Source organism: Egretta garzetta, unplaced genomic scaffold (assembly GCF_000687185.1).
Source record: "Egretta garzetta isolate BGI_Z169 unplaced genomic scaffold, ASM68718v1 scaffold37, whole genome shotgun sequence".
NCBI classification, from domain to species: Eukaryota; Metazoa; Chordata; class Aves; order Pelecaniformes; family Ardeidae; genus Egretta; species Egretta garzetta.
The window spans coordinates 1,329,163-1,355,005 of NW_009260269.1; the positions used below are offsets into that span (position 1 = coordinate 1,329,163).

A 25,843-nucleotide genomic window follows, 5' to 3' on the forward strand; every position below is an offset into this window, starting at 1 on the left:
TACAGCTGTGCCAAAAGTAAAGGCTGAATGAATGAGATGGAGATTAAAGCCAGTAGTCTGAGCCTGTATTCAATCACTGCAGTCACTCTGTTTGCCTCCTGCATGCTGATGAAGTGTCATGAATGGTCCCATGTACTTTCATTCCAATATATTTCAGGCAGTAGTGATTATTGCTTGTACTCAGCTAAAGCTTGAAATAACTGGCAAACTCTTGCTTAGCAACAGAAGGCCTCATCTTCTCTCTCTTGGGACCACTAACTCGAAATGTGCTACTTCTTTTAAAAGTTAAAGTTAGGAGGGGTAGATACTTTATATTCATTGCTTTCCTTGATAATTTAAAGAAGAAACCACAAACTAAAGCCTGCAAATGACTCTGTTCCATAAATAATTATTGACTGGTTTATGAAGTCCAAATCCAATTTCTTTTATCGCACATTAAACTGTTCTGTAGTTGGGCTGCATGGCAATTTTTATAAAGGTATTGCCTTTATATGTGCTGAGAGAATACACGCACTTTAATTCCTTTAAAAAAAGATCTCATAGTGCATTTTGATAAAATCCTTTGGAAGACATTTATGTAGTATTAAATCGTTTCATGTTTGTGCTTATTTTAAGTGTTTAGACTATGGTTTGTATTTTTCAGTGAGCTCAATCTTAAAAGGAAAACGAATGCGCATATGTTAAATAAGTGACAATGCAGAGCATGGTTTGAGTTGTAGATCTTCAGCATGTGCACTAAAGAATTCATTAAAAAATGCAGCAACATTAATCTGGTATGAATTATATGCTGCTCCATAGGTTTCTATTTTTGGTCACCACAAGATGGCAAAAGCAATGAGCACACAAATGCAAGGACGAGTGAGTTTCATAATAATGCGTTCTGCATTCACACTTTATGCACATCGAGAGAGAATCCAAGCACAGCAGGGGTGACAATCACTCCAACAGTCTTTTGAAATCAACGTACTTCCTTGAGAATGTCTTTCCAGTGCTAATTACACTCTTCTATTGTAGTTCTTATATTGTGCAAAGTAAAATGTTTACACTGTCACCGGATACAGCTCCATCAGTGGAAAAATGGAAGGTAAAAAATAATGAGATTATTAAATAGATTTATTTTCTTTTATGTTTTGCTGGTTCTACTTCGTGTTTAGGGCTGAAATATCAAAATCTATGTCTTTTGTCACCAAGGGACTTTAGCAAAGCTGATGATTTTTCACCAACTTCAAAGAAGTCTCTTCACTCAAGAGAGCTGTTACGATGTGGAAAGGATTGATTGCCTAGATATCTTGAGGGTTTTTTTTCCTTTTTACTGTTTTGTTTTGGTTTGGTTTGTTTTTTTTTCCAGTTGCGTACTGATCTCACAGTAACTACTATCAGTGAATTCTTCTAGCAAGAGCAAGGCAAAAAAACTTGAGGCATTTCTTACCCCAGGATATGATAGGACATGATACGCATCTCTGTGTGTTTCTATGTACGGGCACACATTTATGTGTATAAGATTGTGTATACAATCTCAGTAATCACTATGAAACTCTCACCGCATAGGAGAGGATGCAACATACCAGTTATGTAATTGTATTAAAAAAGAGAAGAAAAAGTGTTCTAACTTTAAAACATTTGCCTGACTGTGCAGAGTTTTATGTGAAGGGTTAAGCAACCAGTTCAGTCTTGATCTTTTATTCTTGTCTTTACTGCTAGTGTTGGTGAAAAGGATAATTGGTAGGAAGGATTGTCAGATGTAAGTGGAACAGGGAACCATTAAATATTCATTGTTGAGAATGGAGCCAAATTTCCCCTGCCTTGCAGTTCAAAGGCCTGGTTCTTCACTGCTTTGTGTTTGTATAGCCATTTACAACTGTGCACACTGCATAGGAAATAGTATTGCTGACCTCAGTAGGAAAATGTGAGTAGCAATATATACTTTTTTGTGCATGAGTTTTATATGAGCCATGCATACAACTTGATGTCAACTTGATGCGCTAAGTATACATAAACGTCCTTTCACAATCTATATATTTCATCCATAAATTTACTCTTCTTTCCTAGTAGATGTCATCTATAATCCATCCATAACACATATATAAACACACATATATATATATACACGTAAGTACACAGATATATATATATTTGCTATTTAGGCAATAATTTTACTTGTATGTTCTAGCTGGATACTACTACATATTTCAGTTATGTGGTCAAACAATAATCCACCATCTCTGAAGTTTTTGAGTATGGGATATAACCTAACAATTTTAAAGTGTACACAATTTATATTATACATTATATAAACAAATACTATATATATATACACACACTATTTCTATAATACATATAACATTATATTCTCTTAACAAGTTTTGCATGGTCAGAAATAGTTTATCTATACACTTTACTCTTATTAAGGTCTTTGGATCTTTTACTGAATTTGCTTTTCCAGCAGTGATCCGCTTTGTTTGATTGCAGATACCAGAATTGAGATATTAAATGGAATGGTATTGGAATAAGCTTATGTCATATCAACAGAGAAGTTCTGTTACGGCAAACTGATATTAATATATGAAATTGGGAAGCAGTAGAAAAGAGAAACTGTCTACTTGAAATTACTAGAAGTGGTGAACCAAATTCACATATTTTATAGACTAAAACATCAACAGCCTTAAGCAAGCAGCTATGTATAGGAGAGTATAGATACAGTGTGTACTAGTGTATACACACTAGTGTACACTGGTACATAGTTTGAATCATTTAATCATAGAATGATTTCGTTTGGAAGGGGTGCCTGGAGGTCATCTAAGTCCAAAAAAGATATAGAGACCATACAGTTGTCATACAGTGCATAGCCAAGTACAACACTGGAAGAGTGTGCCTTTGGCTTTGCATCTCTGTTTCCTGATCCCAGAGCACCTTTGTTCAGAGCTGCTGCCATAACTTGTGGTACATACACAGTCATACAAAGTGAATGGTTTTTAAAATACAGTTTTCACTTCAATAAGAATTCACCTGACAAATGTCTTTGGTCTGAATCACAGTTATTTAAGATGCAACACAAATTTGCTGAAGAGATGGTGCTGGGAGTGTGGAGACTTTCTCATTATTCTGTTGAATTTGCTGTCTGTGAAGTTAGTGGTAAATCTTCTATTGATTTTATTGGGAGCAGGATCAGTCATTGTGCAAAGATTCATGTTATACAGAAGTTCTACAACTGTTTTCACTTAAGACTAGTGAAGGATTGTACTTCTTTAATGTATTAGGTTTCAACAGATTAGAAGAACTGAATTTGATTAATACAGTTCTCATGGCTTCAGTTCTGGGCTACTGTGAGTTTGATGGTGGTGTAGTTTTACTGAAAATAGTACTACATCGTCCTGTTAATGAGCAAAATGGTTAGCCAGTACACAATATATATGGCAACATCAGAAACTGAATCCTGGTCTTTTCATTGTCATTCTTGCTTTAAACCAAGATGGGGTAATTGTTATCTAATACACTCCTTCCTCTTAATGATAATAACACAGTCGCTGCTCTCTGCATATAACCAGGCTCACATTTCTCTTGGAATGAGGTTAAGCGATGCTTTCTTCGTTATTGCAAAATGACTTGTCTCCCTCTGCTGTTATCCTCCCCAGCATGAGACCAAAATACACGTGTGTGCATTGGCATATACACACAAATAATGTGATATGTAGTTACAGCTGTGATTAATCATTCAGTTCACTACCCTTAGTTGCCCCTTAGGTAACAGACACTTGTGTTGTCCTATTTTCTTTAGCGATACCCTACCCAATCTTCGGTCTGAATGATTGGTTTTGTCTTAGCGTCATAATGACTCTCCCTTTAATGGTTGCTGTATAAATTCAGATTACCTATAGCTAATTAAAATAACTTTATTTTGTTTGAACCTAATACATTTTGGATTTAAAGCATTTAGGCAAAAGGTTATATGGCCTTTCAGAAACCCTTTTTTAATGAAATATTTATTGCCAGCTTTTCTGTTCTGATTCCTATCAGCTTATCCTCAGTTTTCATTCAAGATGTTTTATTGCCATTGGGAAAATTAAAATAAGAAGGGCAGACTATAAGTGGTCAACATGACTATGTATATCTCATATATGTACATGGACTGCTTGATATCATTCAAGTTTTATTATATCTGGTGTGTGCAAACATTCATTCAATAAATCTCTCTTTGCTGCTTTCTTACTCATCCCTGTGGGATCATTCTCCTGTCCATGAATTTTATACTTTCTCTTGCCTACGTACCATTACCACAGAAACACTGTATCAGTATCACTGACCTAAACAACTTAAGTATATTTGCCAAAAGGAAGGCAGAAAATGTTAATGCTTCTCCATAACGTTAATAGCTCTCCTTCAGCATTTCCTCTGCATGAGGAGCAGCACTTAGTTACGCTCAGTGCTCTTTAACTTGACAGCTTTCATGTTGTCCTCTGCAGAGAACTTCTGGTCAGTGCTGCTTCAGTGTGATCCATGGAGCTCATCAAATCTCGCATCCTTTTAGGTTTTCTTCATAGACACTTAGGTGATGAAAGATAGAATATAGTTTATGATGGTTTATGATACACTTAACCCCAAATTTGAGAGGATAGTTTAGTGGCATCCACCAGACACAGTCACAACACTGAAATACTTGCTACAGTCAATATTTTGGTGCTAAAGTTCTAGCAAGTAGGTGAGAACAAACAATGAAAAACATAGCCAAGCCAGACTCGGACCTGAAATTTGTTTTACATATGGCATTACCTTAGAAATCAGTGGGAATTCACGTTACACAGGTAGTTTCTACCATGATTTTTTTTTCTCTGGGTTGGACTAAAAGTTATATATTGTAAAGTAAAAATATTGCATAGATTGTCTGTGGTATCATAAAGAGCAGACTTACTGATTCAGTCTGTGGTATTAGTAAAATAGCTATTTTGAAGGATCTTGGCAAATTGCTTATATCAATAGAAGCAATACATTCCTAATCATCTTCAACTTTGTGGTCATGTAGTTCAGCAGATCCTTCTGTGAAGTATATGTGCATGCATGTATATATGTGTGTGTGTTTTATCTGAGTACACATTTTTTGTGTTTAGAAAACTGTTAACTACAGTCTATTCTACATCTTAGGAAGCATATTTCAGGAGTAATTGTAACCTTAGTTCATCAAAATGCTGAGTAAAACAGTGACAGGCCTCATTTTCTTTCCTTTTTATTAAGGACCTTGATCTGAGAAAGTATTATTTATTAGGCATTCATTGTGAAATTGATAGCATAATTTAGCTTTTTATTAGCTAGTAAAACTGATAAGCAGTACATAAAAAGATGGACCTTGTTATAGAGGGAATAATAATAAAAAAGTGTTAATTTAAAGTTTTTTAAAAGGTCATCTTTGTAAAGACTTTTTAACATTGCCTTCTATATAATGAACACATACCTTGAAGTTTTGCTTCTGTCAATAGTTTTGTTTGTGTCTATTTTACAGCCTAAAGCCTAGCACAGAATGGATTTGTACACTTAAAAAGCTTTCAGCTTTTCAGTATCTTGAGGTTAATTCTACATCTGGTGTGAACATACATGACATATATCTGAGCATAAGCTCCTTTATATAGTGTAGAGGTGAAATAATGGATGTTGTGAGTATGCAGTGATTGAACACATAGTTGTGTAAGTGGGAGACATTGTTCCTGATAAGTGGGGCATAGGAAGAGGTATTGTCTATGTCTCTAATCTTGAGCCCTCTACTGATTTGTGAAGGTGGGTGGGATGACTGTAGCCCTTGTTCACTGCACTGTCTTTGGGCAGCCTTGGGTATATGTGAGCAACTTAAAACTTCTTTTGCTGTCACCCTCCTCTGAGTTGTGCAGAAGAGAATCTTATCCCATAAATGGTTATCTTCTTTGAGGACTAGAAGTGAGGATATAAAAATCATGGATTTCATCCATGAAAAGTTTTAGTTTCAGCATGCACCTGTTTCATAAGTCATTTTGAGCAAAATGGATAAAAATGGAAAATGCAGCAGCGAAGCTGGCCCAGATAGAAAATCACTCCTCCAAGTCTGTAGAACAGCTGAGAATAATAGCCAGCATGCTCATGCTTCTCTGTCACACTTGCGTAAAGCTCTGTTCCCAGACAAACCTTTAAAATGAAAGCCATCACTCAAATTCATCAGTTAAGGAGCCTGTCAAGTTCACTTCCTCTAGCTGGTGCTGCAGTCTGGTATTAGTCTAACAGAAAGGATATATTTATTTAGTATACTGCATCTATATTTTTTAACTTTTAAGACACTGTAATTGTCTAAAACCCTGGTGATGTACTTGCAATAGTGGGGCTTGTGTGCTAAATCTAGCCATGTGCTCAGCACAGCACCTAAATGAGGGACTTCATTGCTCCATGCAGTAGATGCAGAGAGGCAGGTGCCACTGAGGAACATTACACTGTTCGTGCATGCTCAGTAATGAAACTCTGAGAGCTAAGCAAGAAGAAACAGCAGATGCAGCAGACGTGCTATTCTGTTCTGGTCCTCATGATGTGCTTGATTTGAGAATTTGTGCTAGCACTCAGATTAATTGAACGTATGCACCATAAACTTCCTTTATAGTCACTACAGAGAGAGATGCACTTTAAGAGGTGCAAATTCTGCCTGCTGTGGGCCTGAGGATCCTTTGTCTGCTCAAGATTCTCGGTGTCAAACCCTGATTTGGGTTCATCCATGATGTTTTTTATTAATGTCATATATTTTTCAGTGGGATTATTTCTTCTCAGGTGTAGTAAAACATTACAAATTGTTGAAATTTGTTTCCTTGTTGGATATGGGTACTGTGCTACTTCAATGCCTTCGTTTTTCAGTGTTTACTCTTGCAGTGTTACTAAGATAAGTTTATATTTCCCTGTGGTTATGTGTGAGCTGTTGTATCTATATGTTCTCAGTAAGTGCACTACCACAGAGTACAAAGTCTTGAGAGACTATATTTTGTATGGAGAATGTTTATGGACTCTTTCTGTGAAAAAAAATGGCAAAATAATGATACTAACTACTAGAACACTTTCTCTGTTATCTAGGTCAGAATAAACCTACCATCTAGATTACAAAACAACCCCAACTGCATCACAGTGCCATCACTAGAAAGAAAATGGATTTTTGTGTCATAGGCTTTTGCAAAAAATGAATAGTGTTACAGCCAGTAGTCAAAATAAACAGCCTTATTTTAAAGAAATTATTTAGACCTGCTAAGAGTACAGTGGATGATATAGTGTGATCACATTTGTCCTACAAAAATGATGGCTAATTTCCACCATTTGAATCTTGTATTTTTTTGTAGGTATGAGTTAGCATATGGCATGTTAACAAGGCTGGGTATTGTTAGGGAGCAGTTGTTTTCAGCTGCATACTTTGGCCTCCAGGTTTTCAAACCTGCCACAGGCATGAAGTAATAACACAGTTCTTGTTGCATAGGATATAATTTACTTCCTGGTGGACGGTAATTAGAAGTTTGGGATTATTGTTCCTGCAGTTTAAGGACTAAGACATATTGACAAGATCTAACAAAAGAAAATTTCAGTATACTGATTCTCCTTTCTCACATGACCTCTGCTGGACCAAATTTTACCCCAAATCTGCTGTTGAACCCAGGATCTTACAGTGCAGATCTTGATACCAGTAGGAAGGGCACTTGCCTTTCTAAAGCCTGTGGTAGATATCCAAATAGTTTCCAAGTCATTCAAGAATAACCATCAAGTCATTCTATAATAACAAATACTTTGACTGTAAAAAGGAAAATGAGGGAAGTTAAAAGCGCTGTTTACCTGTGCTGCTACATTATATCTACTTCTGATATATGGCTTTATCTGCATGTTCCTTCAAACTGATTTCATGCTCCCTGCAGTGACATATTTTGCTAACACAACAGACTTGTTCCTTCCCGACATACAGCTTCTGGCTCCAACAAATGTCAGTAGCTTTTTAGACAAACCTGTGCTTTTTATTCCTGTCTTTCTCAAGAGAAATATCAGCATCCCTCCAATAACATTTTTCCCCCTGTGGCTATTCTGTTTGTTTTATAAACAGACTAGATTTATTTTACATGTAGAGGCTGGTAAAGACATGGAAGTGTGTTTTTCTTCTTTCTTGTTTTTTTAACGGTTTTAAATATTTTTAGGGAAGTAATAGAGTGACAGCCAGTTCCCAACTTATGCAAATAAGCATAGCTTTATTTAATCTTGAATTCATGAAATTACCAATAGAGGCCTCCAGAAGCAATTAACTAAGCCTGCATGAAAAGGAGTGAAGAGGAGGCCCTTGGAGCTGCAGGTCCTCCTTGGAGGAGCTCCACCTAGCTACATAGCTGAGATTTGCAATTCATTCTCACTTACACAATGGCAGAACTTACTTAAAGAGAAAGGACTCAAACGCCTTGTCATTTCTACCTACTCTTGGTAGCATCAGTTGCATGATTTCCTTATTTGTAAAGTCTGATTTTAGGTCACTATCCAAAAAGAGTCCTGGAAATTTGATACAAAACCTGAGAAATTACTAGACTAGGGGGGGTATTTCTATAATATTCATGAAATCAACATTAGTGGGATTCATTTGGTTGATTTTTGTGTAAATATGCATTAAAGACTTTTCTCAAAGACAGAAGCTATGATCTCTGTCACTGAAATCAGGGGTGCAAGGGTCACCAGCTCTCCTGGTGCTGCAGCTTGATGGGTTTCCAGTCTCCATGCTGGAATCAGTGAGATCCTTCCCAGGATACCCGGCAAGGCAGAGCCTGGCTGTTAGGGGGGCAGGGGGGCAGCCCTAGCCCCAGGCAGCACTCACCTCCCTGGGGACAGGAAGAGGCCGAGGCCAGGCCTGGCCATGGGCCTGCAGGTGGACCTGACCTGCTGGGGCCCACGGCCGGGCAGGGCAGGGCTGTGGGGAGCTGGAGACTGGCCCTGCTGCAGCGTCACTGGGGTGGGGGCCGACCCCCCCAGGGGGGTTGGAATGGGATCCTGGGCCACGGGCAGGCTGTGCTGGGCAGGGACAGTGAGATCTACTGTAGCCCTCATGGCCCTGACATAAATTTCTCTCTCAATACTGCACTTCAGCCATGATTTTCTTTTTCTTTCTTTTTTTTGTAAAGTGCAGCATATCAAATTTCTCGGTTTTGACCTGAGACTGTAGAGGAATTTGAGAAATGACATTGCCATGTCCTAAGCCTGTGGGATCAGTATAAATTACTTTTTAAAGTAGTGTATCAAATAGGAAAAATTTATTTAGAAGTAGGTTCATATATATAAATGCCTTGCTTCCACATTTATTTATACATCCTTGGCTTGATTTTTCAAGCCTTATCTAGTCTGGAATTCCCCTTTGTACCAATTCTGTTTGAGAATTGCCCTCAGAAAATTAAATCTTGAAGTTTGTTTTTTCTGAACTTTGGTTTTACATTTATTTGTCTTTCTGTTATATTTTTAATAGTAAGATGTAGGGGAAATGATTCATAATTATACAACAAAATGTTAAGCCATTATGTACAATAGCAGTATCAGGTGTAGTAAGTTAAGGCATTAGTTTTATCTGGGAAAAAAAGAAATCTCAAAATGGGTCCTGAATGTGTCTTGCATCTCCACAGACTCTATTTTTCTTTCCTGTGCAACTATTTAGAACAGTAGGATCTATCTTAATTAAAATTTACTGCTTATTTCAGAATGGAAGGGCTGAAAGCTATTTTCCTAGCCTCCTAATGTCTGTGCTGTTTATGTGCTTGAGATGGCTAAGTGGTAGTCTGAAAATTGCAATAAGATTAGTAATTACTAAAGGGACATAATGTACTGTTTTGTTGCGGTAGAACTCGGAAAATACTTAAACTGACTCTTAAAAGGAGAAGACATTCATTGTATTTTTCTCTTGTTATTCATAGGTTTTTCTTAACTGGGTTCTACAGTAAGTTTTCCTTCATAAAATGAGCACTAAACCCACTTATTTTAGGACAAATTCTCTTATTTTCTAACACTAAAATCCCGAATCACTCCTTTTAAGATTGGGAAGCTAGAGAGGTCATATGGTAAGGTTCATTCCAGCCAAATATAGCTCTGAACCTGTAATGAAGTAAGTCTATGGAAAGTTTTGAAAAATTTGGTCTGCTACATTTTAGTTTACTGGGCACCTATGGATTATACCAGTAAATTGGGATTATCCAAATTAGTTACTTTTTGTTTCAGACAGTGACATTGTCCTGTCTTCTACTGACAGCATAATCATGGCCTCCAGAAAAACTGGTAAAGACTATTTTAAACAGGTTGTCTAAATGTACTAGCATGAAGAATTGCTTTATGTAGTCTATTACTTAAACAGCTACAACATTTTTTTTTTAACAGAAAGATACAAGGCCCTAAATGATATACAAAGCATCCTGGAAACAAATGCTTTCAATGTTAGTGACTTCAGTGACAGAAAAGGGAAATAGTGTATTTCCAAGAATATATTCTACTGAAAAATTGAATGCCCTTATATTACGTAGATTAAGGTTGAAACAATGTTCTTACCTGACAGTAACTCTGAAATTGTGCTGATTCATTTGATCAGTTTTTTTCCCATACTGAGTTACAGAAACTGAGCCAATTCTGGTCTGTTACTTTAGATTAAATACTTTTTTTCAGAAGCTTTGCTGGAGTTGCTCTTTCTTATTTTATACTAGTTGGATTTCCACAAATTTTGTTATTGTAGCTTAAAAATGAGTGCGGTTCTTTGGGGCAAACAGTTCCTTGCCATAATCTCTCTCATTCTGAACTAAAATGGAAAAAGAAAAGGTAATAGGCCTGTCTGAAATTGGATGATGTTCAGTGTAAGGGATCTTCTTTCAGGACATTTTCTTTGAGGAAAGATATATAACATAAAAAAAAAATCAAATTCCACTTAAATATATGCTTTTTGGTTTTTTTTATTTTAAATATGCTTAAATATTTGTTGCTCAAGTTAACATCAACAGCAAATCACAAGCAACACTAAGTACTTAAGTTCCCCCTTATTTCAGTTGGAATTACTGATATTCAGCTCTGCTCAGGAGTTGGCATGGCTCTGTTGTCAGAAAGACTTCAACATTGTAATAGAAAACTACTGAATGTATTCCAATGATCTGATTTTGAAACAACTCCTGCATTGTGTTCACTGACAAAAGAGTATCTGAATCTAGCCAAGATTTTTCATACCATCCAACTTTATGCATATTGAACTGAAAGATCTTGGGTTGCTACGCATCAAATTGGTGATGCATGGAAAAATTGTTCACTGAAACTATAATATAAGCCTTCATGTACAAATCAGAAGTTGATTTTCTGGATGAGCATGAAATCTAAAACCCTGGAAAGACCTGTATATTTAGTTGAAGCTTTATTTTCATTGTACTCACAGATACTATGAGTTCATAATTTGATTTTATTTCTTTAAATGAATTTGAGGGAAAGTCTTCAGCTTTTCATCATGCTTAAATTAAAAATTTATAATATCTATAAGTTGCCTGCTGCAATCAATATGGATTAGGCAGATTTATTTTCTATTAGAGAACAGAAATATTTTACTCCGCAGGAAATTCAAATTCTGTCCCAGGTACCCTTCAGGTAATATGAAAATATTTACTGTTTGAGTGTTTAACCTATGACAGACAATACTGATCTTTCAAAAGCTTTATTTTTCCAGCAATGGCATGTAGTTGACAGAGATCTCAGTAATACACATTAAAAAAAGCCATTTACTTTTCAAATACAAACTTTTCTTTCAAGAATGTAAGTACCAAAGAACACCTAAAAATAAATATAATAGTTTTACCTTGAGATATTTCTTTCACCATTTGCTAAATATATCTACCTAAACTCACTGATTCCTACAGACTTCCATGGAAGTCTCACAGCAATTTCAGAACTGATCATGGTGGGACTTCATTCACAAAAAAGCAAAATAAGTGCTGAGTACAGCAATTACTGTAAACAACTCCATGGGTGCAACCTAGAAGCCAAAAGCCTAATCCTGTTGTATTTGGAATTTTAATGATTGGGGGGTGGATTTGGGAGCTGGTTTGGGTTTTTTGTTTAGTTTCACATACATCTGTAGTTCCTTTGTACTGAAAGAATTCCATATAGCAGCATGTCCACTTGTGGTGAGAGAGGACATATCAATTGGCATTTTATGAATGCAGTACATTCTAGAAGAACATGAAAGAACCTGAACCATTTCTCTGTTTAGTAACCAGATGGTGGCAACAAAAAAATCAAATAACTTCCAGTGAGTTCTTAATTACTAAAAGTAACTTATAACATAAATGTTTATAAAATATAAAATATTTATATATATAAAATAAGTATTAAAATAGTAACAGCAACAAAGAAATACCCACTCCTTTACTTGGAAAACTGGATGATGGTAACTCTGAAACAGTCTTTATGCTTGGTCCATAAAATAATAAAAAAGAACATTTTTTTTTCCATGGAAGAAAAACTTTCAGACAAGACTAGAATGAATCAGAGATCTCTGATGATGCTTGCCTTTTATTTTCTCAAGATTATTTCATTCACATGGGAAGGTGGTGAAGTGCTTTGTGTACTGCAAATACATAAATATGAAATATCTACTGAAAATATGGAGCCTTTATGACCGTCCCATAGACTGTGGCTCTTAATCGCTCAGCTGAAAAATCTCCAGTGAAACTCCACCTGTTGCTGCCTTGAGATTTGTTTGTGCTTAGGAGTGAAGTGGAGTGTTCAGAAGCTCACAGATGAATGGCCTTTTTTCATTAATATCTTTGAAAGAGGTCACTATATCAAATTCCCTGAAAATGAAGGATATCCTAACTCTTGAAACTCAGTAGTTACAAGAAGTATATTCCTTTTGTTCCATCATTTTATACCTTACATGTCTAGATTAAATTGTTAAAAAGCAGAAGTACATACATGCCATGTAAGGTGCTTACCTTCTACTTAAGCAGAGATAGATTAAAAAGCAGAAGTACATACATGCCATGTAAGTAAGGTGCTTACCTTCTACTTAAGCAGAGATAGAGAGGACATGCTTTACAACAGGATGACTGTCTCTCTGAAGATGGGCCTCCATAACCTTAACTAGCACTTTTCGTGCTTTACAGCCATCTAAATCCAGGTAACAGTGGGTATACACCATGTTGCAGTGCTCAATATACTTGCAGTCTTTGTACCCTGTGGCACAATGACCAGGAAATATTTATGTCATATATATGGGAAGAACTGCTGCAGCTCTACAATAACTTTTAATTTTATTATGTTATAGAAGCAAGAATGGCAACAGAGAAATTATATTTTTTAAAAAAACTATTAAATGTTTAAAAAATCTTTCAAATTTTCCCTTATTTTTAATAGCTGCACAAAATTCCTTGAAAGGCAGTGTGACATTATCTTTCTATAGCAATTGCTGTCATTTAGGTATCCCAGTTTTGAAATTCATAACAAAAAATGAAGTCACTATGCCTGGAAGAAATTACCATCTCTAAACAAAATAAACAGCTGAAAACAGTCATAAAAAACAGATAGCCCAGCTGGCTCAAAATGAACCTATACAGAACTAAAACTGGTCAGGTCCAAAAGTGGGAAACATTGTAAGTGTTCTTATTGATGGTCACTGCTTGCATTCCCTGGAAAGCTTTTTGCTTTCACAAATTATCATGACATAAAGCCTCATTGTTCTTTTTCTCTAAGTATAGTCCTTATTCACCTTCACTGTGCTGTAAAACTGGTTCCTTTCCTCTAAAATGGGGTTTTATATAATGATCCACTTACTTAGATTATATGATTTACCATATATTTTAATGAAAGTAACAGTAGTATAAAGACTTACAGATAGTGGAGAATATGGCAACCCATACTCTCAGGAACACTTACATATATTGTATTTATGCTCCTTCTTTTTCTTTGGTTTCCATTCAATTTCTGTTCTCAGTGCAGGACTGTAATCATGATGTTCAAATGCCTAAGGGGTCAAGATCTAAATACACCTCTGATTATGTCTTTTTCATATGATCTACTAAGACAGCTGTATTCCTTGGGAACAATACATCTCCTGCAACCCAGAATGAAATATTTTAGTGATGGGGGAAAAAAGAATGCATTTTTTTTGGTGTAAAATGTAGCTAGATTTTCCTTGTCCCTATCTGGAAAATCACGTGCCACTACCTTTCTTACTAAACCTTTGCTTTCTAACCCAAGATTTTGGAGGAAACAAACTAAAAAACAGCATATAATAGATAAATATCCTCTCAGTACATTTATCCTAAGATGTTGTTTTTTAACAGAGCAGGTGGAAAAGAGTAGAAACCCAGGACTGACTGTAGCTCAGAAGTCTAGTTGCCAGCAGCCATTAAACTCTATGGCGAATAGCATTCATTGTTATGAATATAATATCTGTCTTTATAAATACCTGATGTATATTACTTACATATATGTCATATATGTGCATGAATTTGTAGAGTACCTTGTTCCATACTCATCTTTGAGATCCTCAGTTTTACCATGTTGTAATTCACCGCAGTGTAGGAGTCACAGCAACATACAATTTAGGTGGCTTAGCAGTGAACCAGCTACAATGCTGTTGACAGCCTACAATATTTTGCTATTCTGACAGTTTCAAAACAGTATCCACACAATAGGAAGCATTGTAAGCTGGTTCTGAGAAGAATATACTGGATAAACTCATAATCTGAGTGGAAAAAACAAAGTATACAGAAATATCATTACACTTTTAGACTTGAATTAAATGCCATTCATATATGTTTCGGGGGGGGTGTGTGTGTTGTGGTTTTTTATTTAATTTTGACATACATATAAATTTAAACATTTCGCTTTTCGTCTCACTGTTCTTTTTTGTTATTTCAACAGCATAAAACTAATTTACTGTTAATATTTAAACTGCATAACTTTTTTATAGATACAATATTTCATTATTTCCGATCTTAATTTTTTATGAAAACAAAATATAGTAAGTTTGTGATTTGCAGATATAATTTTGCACATATTCATTTGAAGGTTTATACTTGATTGCCTACAAAGACAAAATCCAATAGAAATTATATTTGCTGCTGTACCATAAAATCCAGAAATGGTATGTAATACAAAGTGATAGCTGGGATTTTTTACAGTCTTAGTACTCATTGAAATTCCATAATGTATCTTTCTTCCTTGTAAAAGGTAGTGTGTCGGTATACTAGTAGCCTACTACTGGTTGTACCAAAGGAAGTGTGTAAATTTAAATGTATAACATTTACTTCAGACTAATATTCTTCATAAAAGATTTTTTTGCAACTTTTTTGTCTTGCCCCTCATAGTTTGGTCCAAATTTAGAATTAAGTGGCGTGGATTGCTTTAGTATTCAGGAAAAGTTACATACATTGGAGATTTCAATAAAAAGCAAACAATGTTACTGAGTTAACGGGACATTGTCATTTTATTGTCATTTGCAGAATTGTTACATAGTAAATTTAGTAAAAGTAAAAAGACCAGCTACTTCAAATATGAGTCAGGTTGAGAGTGAACTACTGTTCAGATTAGATGAAGCAAGAGCCAAAGGACTGACAATCTGGTCAAACGTGGGCATACTTTGAAAGACTTTTTTCTTTCAAAAACAACGCACAAAGCAGTTAAGACTTCATTATATTCATGGACATGTGGGGAAGTTTTTTTGTTTTCCATGTACTTTATAATTTCTTTTCTGAAACTACGTAAAGAGCACACCATTTAAGTTTCATTGCTGTAAAAGCAGATTGTTCCTTTACTTAGCCAACATAAGTAAAAGTAACCTGTGTGACCTCAGCTCTCTGTCTTTTATGGAACAATAATCATTTTCTGACAGAACCAGTTTGCAGGGTTTTCATATGTCCACCACAAAGAAAAATTGTATGTCATCTCAGTTTTATTATATCCATCAGCTGGCTGCCCATTTGTTGTGGAGTGTCTGCTGTGACATAGGGCCGTGACTCTATTCGGCTGTAATAGATTGCCTGTAGTGCATTCAGTGACTCTGGTACCTGTTGCTGGTTCTTTTTCCAGGTCAACTGGCTGCAGGTACATGTGAGATTGTTACTTTGGACAGAGATAGCAGTCAGCCCCGAAGGACTATAGCCCGACAAACAGCTCGCTGTGCATGTAAAAAAGGACAGATTGCCGGTACAACAAGAGCAAGGCCAGCCTGTGTTGATGGTAAGAAGCAAAGATCTATTCAATCAGTTTCTGCCAATACAAGAGTGGTGTAAACTGGTAGTGTCTTATAAAAAAATAAAACATCTATCGAAGACATTTTCATGTGTCCCAACTAGCAATGGCAGTATCATTGAAATTCCTCAAAAGGGTATTACTGACTCATAGTATAGATATTTCAGTTACAGTTTTCTAATTGGAATTTTCACTTTTGTTTTTGCTTGGTATGCAGTTCAATGTTAAGGGCATGGGGCTGATATATTTTGCATGTGATGATAGGATCAGCAGTGAAATGGCATTCTTTTTTCCCCTACTTTTAATTTTTATGACATTAAAAAAAAAAAAACAAAAAAACAAAAAAAAACACTGCAAAAGACCCTCAAAGGTTTTATGCCACTGGGAAGCTAATGTGACTGCTCCTGTATGACAGTTAATGTTGTTGAAGAAAACACTGATACTATAGTTGGAATATATTACCCAAATATACCTCACATGTCCAGCATTTCTTCTTTCCTTAAAATGATGATTCTGTATGATTCGCTGCAGATGCAGTGATTGCATACAGCTGGAAAACTGCTGACATACAGGGAGGTATGAAAATATTTCACTTTGAAATAATTTTTTGAGACAAATGAATTTCTGTGTTACAGCTAAATAAGACATTAACAATGGGACAATCTTCAAGACAGGTCTGCAAGTGCAAGGCTGTTAGCAAGCATTCATATTAAAAATAAAATTGGAGACATCTTGAAAATAGTTGATGGAAAATGGTATGTTTTGATCTAGGCTCAGTTAACAAAAGTAAAAAGATGCTTATGTATAGAACTATAATAAGTGCACACATTGCCTTTGAATACTGACTGTTTTGAACTGTCAAATAAAAATATTGCTGAGAACAGGCTACTTTTGCCTCATAATTTGGTCTTACCAGTGTTTATCAAAGAAGACACCTCAAAGGATATTTCAGAGCCTACCCACAAAGCTAAATATAGAATATCATGCACATTCTATTTTTGCATTTTCCTTTCACTGTTTTTGGTACTCTGTAAGACAGTTTCTTAGCTGTCTCTTTCTTAATGTGATACTATATCCAGTAATTCTCTTCTTTCCTGTTTTACTGTAAGAGCATAAGACTTAATTGCTTAAGAAAGGAATGATTTTATTGTGTCATTTATAGTTGTAACTTCAGCAAAAATAGTTGTTAGCAATTAAAAAATTCAGCATATGTTACACATTTTAAAACAATGAAGTTCTAAGGGAAAGTACGAGTTCTACATCATCTGGTGGGAACTAAACACGATTTTTCCTCAGTTGGTTATGGCCTCTGGTAAGATTTATTTGCTGTAACTTGGGTATCCAAAGTTAGCTGTCTAACCTAGTAACTCCAGGTTTTCTTTATACCAAATGGAGAGTAAAAGGCACCTTCTCAGAGTAATTTATCTCATCCTACGTGCCTAAGATATATCAGATGTAGCACCCTCTAGAACTCACTGTTTCACTGCCTTGCCTTAAGACACCTGTGGCAATGAGACTTTAGATAGCTAGAATGTATGTGTCAGTAAGAAGACATGACTACACCTTATCCTCCAATTCCTATATTAGCTTAGTTTCCAAGTATGGAAGGTTTGAGGTAATTTAATATGAAAAATATATTTATTTATTTTATTAGGAACTCACAAAGAAAAGCTATTTCAAACTCTGCTTTTACTTTCAGTGTACTTGATCATAATTTTATGAAAACAGAGAACTGGGTGACAGGATCTATGGTTAGGTATTGTGTAATAAAAGGGGTTCTTTATGTAATCCTCCACATCTGAAAAATATGTAGGAAGTTCATCAGTTGAAAAACAGAACTTCCCATTAACTTATGTGTCCAAGCCTTAACATTCCTTTTTTTACGCATTTCTACATAGTTCTAGTAAGATCTAATAACATGGTTCTTTATTATTCTGTGAATTGTTTATAGTTAGGATGTGAACCATTTGCTAAGATGATAACTGCAAGACTTGTAGGATGTGCTACTTTGCTTTCCTGGACACTGCTAGGGATGTTTTGTAGTCAAAGCTCAAAAAGGTTAATGATACCTTAAACTGTATATCAAGTTCACAAATTTAAAAGAAGACACAATCCAAATCTTTGATCTGTAGGTTTTATTCGTGAATTAAATTAAAAAAAACCAGTTTTGCATAACATAAACATAATTATATAGGAAAGAATAAATGAGCAATTTATTTTTTCTCTAATCTTCTGCTTGCAAAGAAAGGTGTCAGATAACTGGGCCATTGACTAACAAGCATCTGTCTGTGAATCTACCAAGTTCATAGTTTAAAAAATACACACTGAATTTTTCCATACTGTTTATATTCATTTCTAGAATAAAGTGTTTCAAACACAGCTACTAAGTGCTTTCTTTTGGACAGAACATGAAATCTACCTAAAATCATGTCTGAGAAAAGCTAATTTTATCTCTGATATTAAGTCACTTACTGCTGGCTTGGGAATGCAACAGTCACACTTTTTTTTTTTTTTTTTTTTTTTTTTGTTACCATAAAGAAGGGTATTTTCACCAATGGAAATCTTCCATCTAGCAGACATTCCATTCATTTTTTTCTTATAAAGCCCATTTTTCAAACAAATCAATAAATCCCTCTCTGAGCTTTTTTAAATAGCACATAGAGTGTGCTTTTGCAAATTTTCCCTATTTATATTATAGTTGAAGTTAAGAATGTAATTGCTATTTGAGGTTTCATGTCTGTTATCAAACAGAATAAAATCTCATTGGGTAGTGTTTTTGATTCCAGTTTGCTTTCCAAAGCTTTCATTATTTTAGTGTGTTGGTTTTTTTTTTTTATATAGTCTTGATTTTAATGAGATTATTTTTGAAGTAAAGGTAGCAGAATTAGACCCTAGTCCTTTAATAAATCATGCAAAGTCATCTGTGAAGGGAGTAGGCATAGTAAGTGTGAACTGCTAACCTCCTACCAAGAAAACATTGGCTAACAACTGTGTTGCAGCTTCTGGCAAGAGGTTGATTCGGAGATTCAGTACCAAAGCTGGTAATCTTTACAACCTTAAAATGCATCATGTTGTACCTGGCTACTATTTGTTCATTGTTTAATGGAGGGAAGTGCCTTAGACTATATTCAGTTATGCTGTATATTTCCTGGAGCTCTGAAATGCAAGTGTCAATTACTGCAACAAAAAGACTAAGTAATTTAAGGGCTCTTAAACCTCACAAGCATTGTCTGAGATTACACTTGTCAATGTACTTAGGGTAAGTCCTGAGCTGATTACCAGAATCCACTCTGATTTCCATTGCTACATTGGTTGAGGTCTTTTCCTAAGAAATGAAAGACAGTAAATGTCAGATAGATAAAACTGGAATTCTTAAAAATGAAAATGCTGTGTTTAAGGCTTGGTCTGAGCAGAGCATGAAGAACATAGTTTTTCTTGAAATATTTCCCTATGTTGGAGAGTGCTGATTTACTCTTTATTTTTTTCTAGCAGTCTTTAAGTATGGCAGATTGCTAATGTAATCTGAAAAAATGGCATCAATATTCACCCTGATTTCAAGCTTGATTTAGTGTTGATTGCTTCATTCCTAGACCCAGAGAGTCATAATGTATATTTGGTATGTTTGGTTGTGATGTGATTTTTATTCATGAATATAGGCTTTGTGATATTATGTCAGTAGTTTGCCTGTACTTTTAGTTATATTATTATTATTTACAACTAGCATTCCCTACTCCTTCTTTTGAGATCAAATTCCATAGCAATGACCTCAGTTGCATTACTTTGATAAGATATTATATTTCAACAGAATCTGGTTTATCACCAGGGTAATTTCCCTGTGTGTCAGTCAAGCTTCATCAGTTTTTTAAGCTGGAGCCTGTGAGAGACTGGAAGATAGCAATTATGCTCTATTTTTGTCCTGTACCTTCACTAATTTAAACTTGTTTTAAAGCAAATGACAAAAAGTCTTTGATAACAGTGTGTGTACACGTGCACCCATGGTTTGCATTCTTTCACAAGAAATGTATCTATCTGAAAAAAAAAATCTGTTATACTGAAGTGTTTCATAGAATACATCTATATTAACCTGGGAAGAGTGGGATGAATGCTTAAATGTTCAATAGATTCCAGTAATTCTGTCCAACATATATTTAAAGCTCAAAAATAAACAGCAATTTTCTCCAGAAAATAGAAACAGTTGATGAGAGGAAAAGTGGTATGAGAGAAGTGGCTTAATTGCTTGACAAAATTAGGATAGCGATCTTTAATTTGCTTACCTGAATTCTGTGTCTAGAAGATTCTCATGCTCTGGATTTGAGTTCTGGCTACCTTTATATCCATATATCCATAAAGTGCTATGAGGAATCCCAGGGCATTGATCCTAATATCCAAAATTCCTGAATTTGGAATAGCTGGAGCTCAGGTAACTGAATTCAAAGTGTTTAGACAATTTATGTTGTGAATAAAAGTATTTATTTTTTTTTTTTTTTACATTTTAAAATTTTAATTGAGTTTTAATTCTTTTGCAAGCATTGTAACAATATTATTTTCTATATAATCTTAATTGGTATAATTTGTTCATACATTATCATTAACATGCTTTTCAGTTGGCATTGATTGATTTTGTTTAAAACAGAAACTGAGGATCCACAAGGAAGCCACATTAGTTTCGATCAATAATTCCCTGCTCTTCTCATTATCTCTAGGAGTCTATGGGGAGGTGTAGGGGTCAGAACTGATCATTAATAGAATCCTGGGTCATGCACTTGAAACAAAAACGCCTAATACCTGGAGACCTTCATCATTCTAACGTATCTTATCCATACTGGGGGGGAAAAAAGGAAAATATAAGAAAAGAAAAAAAGAGAACTATAATGATTTTCAGAAATGGGAATTTTAGCTTTTACATTAAAAAATTTCATATGTTTGTAAATATGATATTTATATTATTTTGTCCTGGTTTTATTGCAGGTATTTGAAAATGTTTCCTCTCTGTAAATATTATACATTTAACTTTGTTACATTTAGGGTATGTCAATTTAAAACAAGTAAAACCAAAAGGCAAAGTGGGATGGATATGAAATTAAAATGAGACTGAATAATACTATGTAGATGTTTTGCTGGACCAGAAGCCATGTACTGTATAGTGCGGAAGATATAAAGTCTAGGAGGAGAGTGGGACTATTTGGGCATGAAAATGATCAGAAGGCTGCAACACCTCTTCTGTGAAGAAAGGCTTGAGAGAGTTGGGGTTGTTCATTCTGGAGAAGGCCTTGGCAAGACCTTATTGTGGCCTTTCAATATATAAAGGGGGCTTGTAAGAAAGACAGAGAAAAACTTTTTACCAGGGCTTGTATTGACAGGACAAGCGGCAATGGTTTTAAACTAAAAGAGGGTAGATTTAGGCTGGACATAAGGAATAAATTTTTTATGATGAGGGTGGTGAGACCGGTGTAGTGGAACAGGTTGTTCCATGAACAGTGGGGAAGTTGTGGATGCCCCATCCCTTGAAGTGTTCAAGGTCAGGTTGGGTGGGCCTTTGAGCCACCTGGTCTAATGAAAGATGTCCCTGTCCATGGCAGGGGGGTTGGACTAGATGACCTCTAAAGGTCCCTTCCAATCCAAACCATCCTATGATTTTATGATTCTATTTGACAACACTGATATGTCTATTAGTAATACAGGGAGATAAGTTAGGGTTCCCCTCCTGAATGAGAATCCACAACAGGAATAACCAAAGACATGACAAAGAAGCAACCAACCAATGAAAAACCCCCAAGTGCTTAGGAAGGTAAAAAGCAGATTGGTAACTACCCTTAAGGAGTATTTACATCATGAACAAGAGTTAAGCACTTCACTGTGTTATGAAATGTTTGGTACCTAAACTCAAATAACTGCGGCACCACCTGGAGTACTGCGTGCAGTTTTGGGTGCTTCAATGTAAGAAGGACATCAAACTATTAGAGTGTGCCCAGAGGAGGGCAATCAAGGTGGTGAAAGGTCTTGAGGGCAATCTTATGAGGAGAGGCTGAGGTCACTTGGCTTGTTCACCTTGAGGAAGAGAAGGCTGAGGGGTGGCCTCATGGCAGTCTACAACTTCTTCAAGGAGGGCAGCAGAGGGGGAGGTGCTGATCTCCTCTCTCTGGTGATCACCAACAGAACACGTGGAAATGGAACAAAGCTGCATCAGGGGAAATTCAGACTAGGCATTAGAAAAAGGTTCTTCACTGAGGGGTTGGTCGGTCACTGGAACAGGCTCCCGTGGGAAGTGGTCACAGCACCAAGCCTGCCAGATTTCAGGGAGCATCTGGACAATGCTCTTAGTCATACGGTTTACTTTTAGGTAGTCCTGTGAGGTGCAGGGAGTCAGACTCGATGATCTTTATGGGTCCCTTCCAACTTGAGATGTTCTGTGATTCTATGACTGGATGTGGCATACATATGCAGACTAAGATTTTGCGTAATGCTAGAGTTTTCCACAGAATAATTTATTCTCCAGCAGTCATATAGCAGAGGGTGAGCACTGACTGACTTGAAAGTCAGGTCCAGTATGGGTTTATGAGCTCTTAGACTGAGTACTTTATTTTTTGGTAGAGATCAACTGTTTCCTAATGAATGGCAAGTAGATTTATAGATCTCCTTCCATGATCTAAGAATATTTATGGAGTACCGAAACAGGGATGTGGAGGAATTAGGTTTAAATAATTATGTAGCAAATTGGCAGATTATTTTCTACAAGATTCTGAGGCATTATACACCACAGATTGAGAGAAAAGACTTTGGATATATGATGGATTTTGATCTTGGATAAGTGTAAACAAAATGTTGTTGAAGATAAAATACTTCTCTAAGCCTTGTACCTGTAACAAAGTGACCAAACTGGAATTACTTTTCACTCATAAGCATCCTCCTTTGAGGTTAAACCTGGCATCAGTACACCGTTTCAGGTTAAGTGATGGCTGTCTTTCTAAATGATAGTGCAGGGAAATATTTAGGAAAGCAGAATTTAATTATGTGATTTGGAAAGTAGCCAGGAACCAGGGGTTAACACTGGTACTGTTGCAAAGAGTGCTGAGAGAACTTTAATTGCCTCTAATGCTTAGTGCCTTGCTTTCACATTTCATCTGAAAGACACCACCTTCAGCCTCCCGGTGTTTCATCGGATGCATTAGTTCATCAATGCTAACAGCTTCGTTTCCTTTAGTTCCTTGATGCTCCTAAGCAGTCACCCATGTAGTCTAATCCTCTTTCATCTACGTGCTCTGATGGTAGTTTTAGCACAGAAAAAATGGTTGGAGGTTATGTGATGTTAGATTGTGGAACAATTTTCTGAGGGAGTGGCTAGAAGCCTAATTACTACAGACATTTTAAATTGAACTGGACAAAATACTAGAGAACATATTATGCATTAGCATAAGTATGCACTGCATCACTGGAAAAGTTTTCTGTGCTTGATTTCTTATGGCAGAGCCCTACCAACAACCTCAGCAGTCTGACTGCAGTCTGTTTCATTAGCTAAATTCAGGCAATAGGTCAACAAAGTGTTCCTAAATTCAGGAGCCTGGTCACTGTAAGCTTCCTCTGCAAGCAGTGATATGAGATGGACATGTCAGAGGTCACGAGTGTCAATATTGGAATTGCCTTCTAAAAGCTTCTCTCTTTTTCTCTCTTACAGGATTCAAGAGAGCATAGGATGACTAGCAGAGTAGGTTTTCTGCTTGGAAGCAATGTGTGTAAACACTTCAGGCCATCAGCTGCTCAGATGCCTTCTGGAAAAGCCACTGTCTTCACTGATTAGAGGCAGTTCAAGGAAAAAATGTAACATGTTTATATTACCCTCTCTGCTTGTCATCCTAGGTTCTAGTTATCTCCAGAAGAGGGGGAAAGGGAAACTTTCAAAACTATTCATGTGTGAAGGTGGGCTTCTGTCAGGGCAACATGTTTGTCTCCAGTGAGTGCAAGAGAATATAGAGAGATGAGACTTTGCATATACCCTTACCATCAACGGGTGTGTTAAAACTATAGCTAAATGACACTTCTGGCACTATGTGAAAGCATCATGGTCAGGGAGTACTTCCTCCCCACCCCAGATAACCTCATTAAGCACAGACAACTAACAACAGTCAACAGAGAAACAGTATGATTCATAAAAGTGAATCAAGAAAGACTATAATATGGTTAGAAAAGGCATTTTAAAACTGTACACCACTTTATTTTTAACTTACCTTAGATTTAATACCTGTGATGACAGATGTGTCAGAAGACTCCTAGAAAATGTTAAAATTGGTTGTTAAATTAGTGACAACATTAATAGCACTACTACATCCAGCACCTGGTACAGAGTAGTTAATGCTAGGCACTTTTGTATGCCTTTTTCAGAATATTCTGCAGAGGGCTGATTTGGAGAAAATACACTCTTTGAAGACATAACCGTAGAAAGCTACCTATTTAAGGTGATGCAAAGGAGTTGGGTTTCCCCAGCTGTTAAGGGTTGAGGTTGTACTGCAGGAGGAAGAAATGTTTGTGGCATTAAAGCTGGCATTTTCATATCGTAAAAAAATTGAGGTATGACTGTATTTTGTATTTGCATAACTTGTTTTGCTTATGTCTTACTGTTGTATATTTTCTACAATATCATAGGCATGCAAGGTGCTTCATAAGCAACTTTCATACAGTGCTAGACTGAAAGCACTTGTAGCCTAATGCCAAACTGAGTCCTAGTTTGTACAGCTATACAAGGAAAAAAGGATATGTAGATGCTTCCTTTTGTTAATTACCCAGATTGTGGGGAGTAGCATAAGGAGGAAAGCCCTGCAAACTTCTTTATACTGCCAGATGAGGTGGATAGTGGGAAAGTGAAATTTCCATCAGCTTGCTTCAGAGCATTTCTTTGAGAGTTTCAGTCTTTCCTCTACATCCTTCCTAGGGGGGCATACATAGAGGACCTCTACCCTTTCTCACCCCTTTTGAGAGGGCAAGGTTAAGCCCCAATTGAATGTGAAGGAAGAGGATATGCAACTAGTCAAGGTGGGACCCCAAGGATTAGGTAGGAGAGAAATGAAAAGAGTTGAAAGAAAGAATTGCCTCTCCTTAAAGTAGATGAGAGAGAGGATACCAGAGCTAGGCTGTAGTCAGCAAGAAAAAAATTATTATTGTGAAAGCAAACATGACTTTTACTTGGTGCAGAACAGGGTGATTTGCTGTGAAACAGACTATCATTTGAAGGGAGAGTGGCATATATAAAAAGAAGAGAGCAGAATACATGAAATAGAGATACAGTACAAAACTCAGGTAAGCCTGGAGGTGATAAGAATTTTCTTGTACTTTCCATATTTTCTAAAGCATACAAAAAATACCTTCTGTTTATTGTTCGTTCTGTGAGCTCCCATGGTAAATTCGTCTTACACGAAGAAATAAATTAAGCTGGCAGTTACCAACCTTCCTGAGTCAAGACTCACCTTCCAGCCAGTTAATTCCCATGTCCTTCTCTGAACTTCTATCCTCCACAGCAATCAATAAAGAATTTCTTTTATCACTGAGGGTTAAACAAAATTGGACAATCCCTTTGTTGGGCTGTGTGTAACTAGGACGTATCCAGACTTCTCCCCTATACCTCATATTCTAGTCCAAA

At 36.2% G+C, this 25,843-nt stretch overlaps 1 protein-coding gene across 1 annotated transcript in view; it reads left to right on the forward strand.

Moving 5' to 3' along the window:
* The window catches only part of TAFA5 (TAFA chemokine like family member 5), a 365,869-nt gene that overhangs the window by 224,522 nt on the left and 115,504 nt on the right, over positions 1 to 25,843 (forward strand). Inside the window, exon 3 of the mRNA XM_035897845.1 lies at positions 16,054 to 16,203. Coding sequence (XP_035753738.1) covers positions 16,054 to 16,203 — 150 coding nt within the window. The remainder of the gene's footprint in view (positions 1 to 16,053; positions 16,204 to 25,843) is intronic.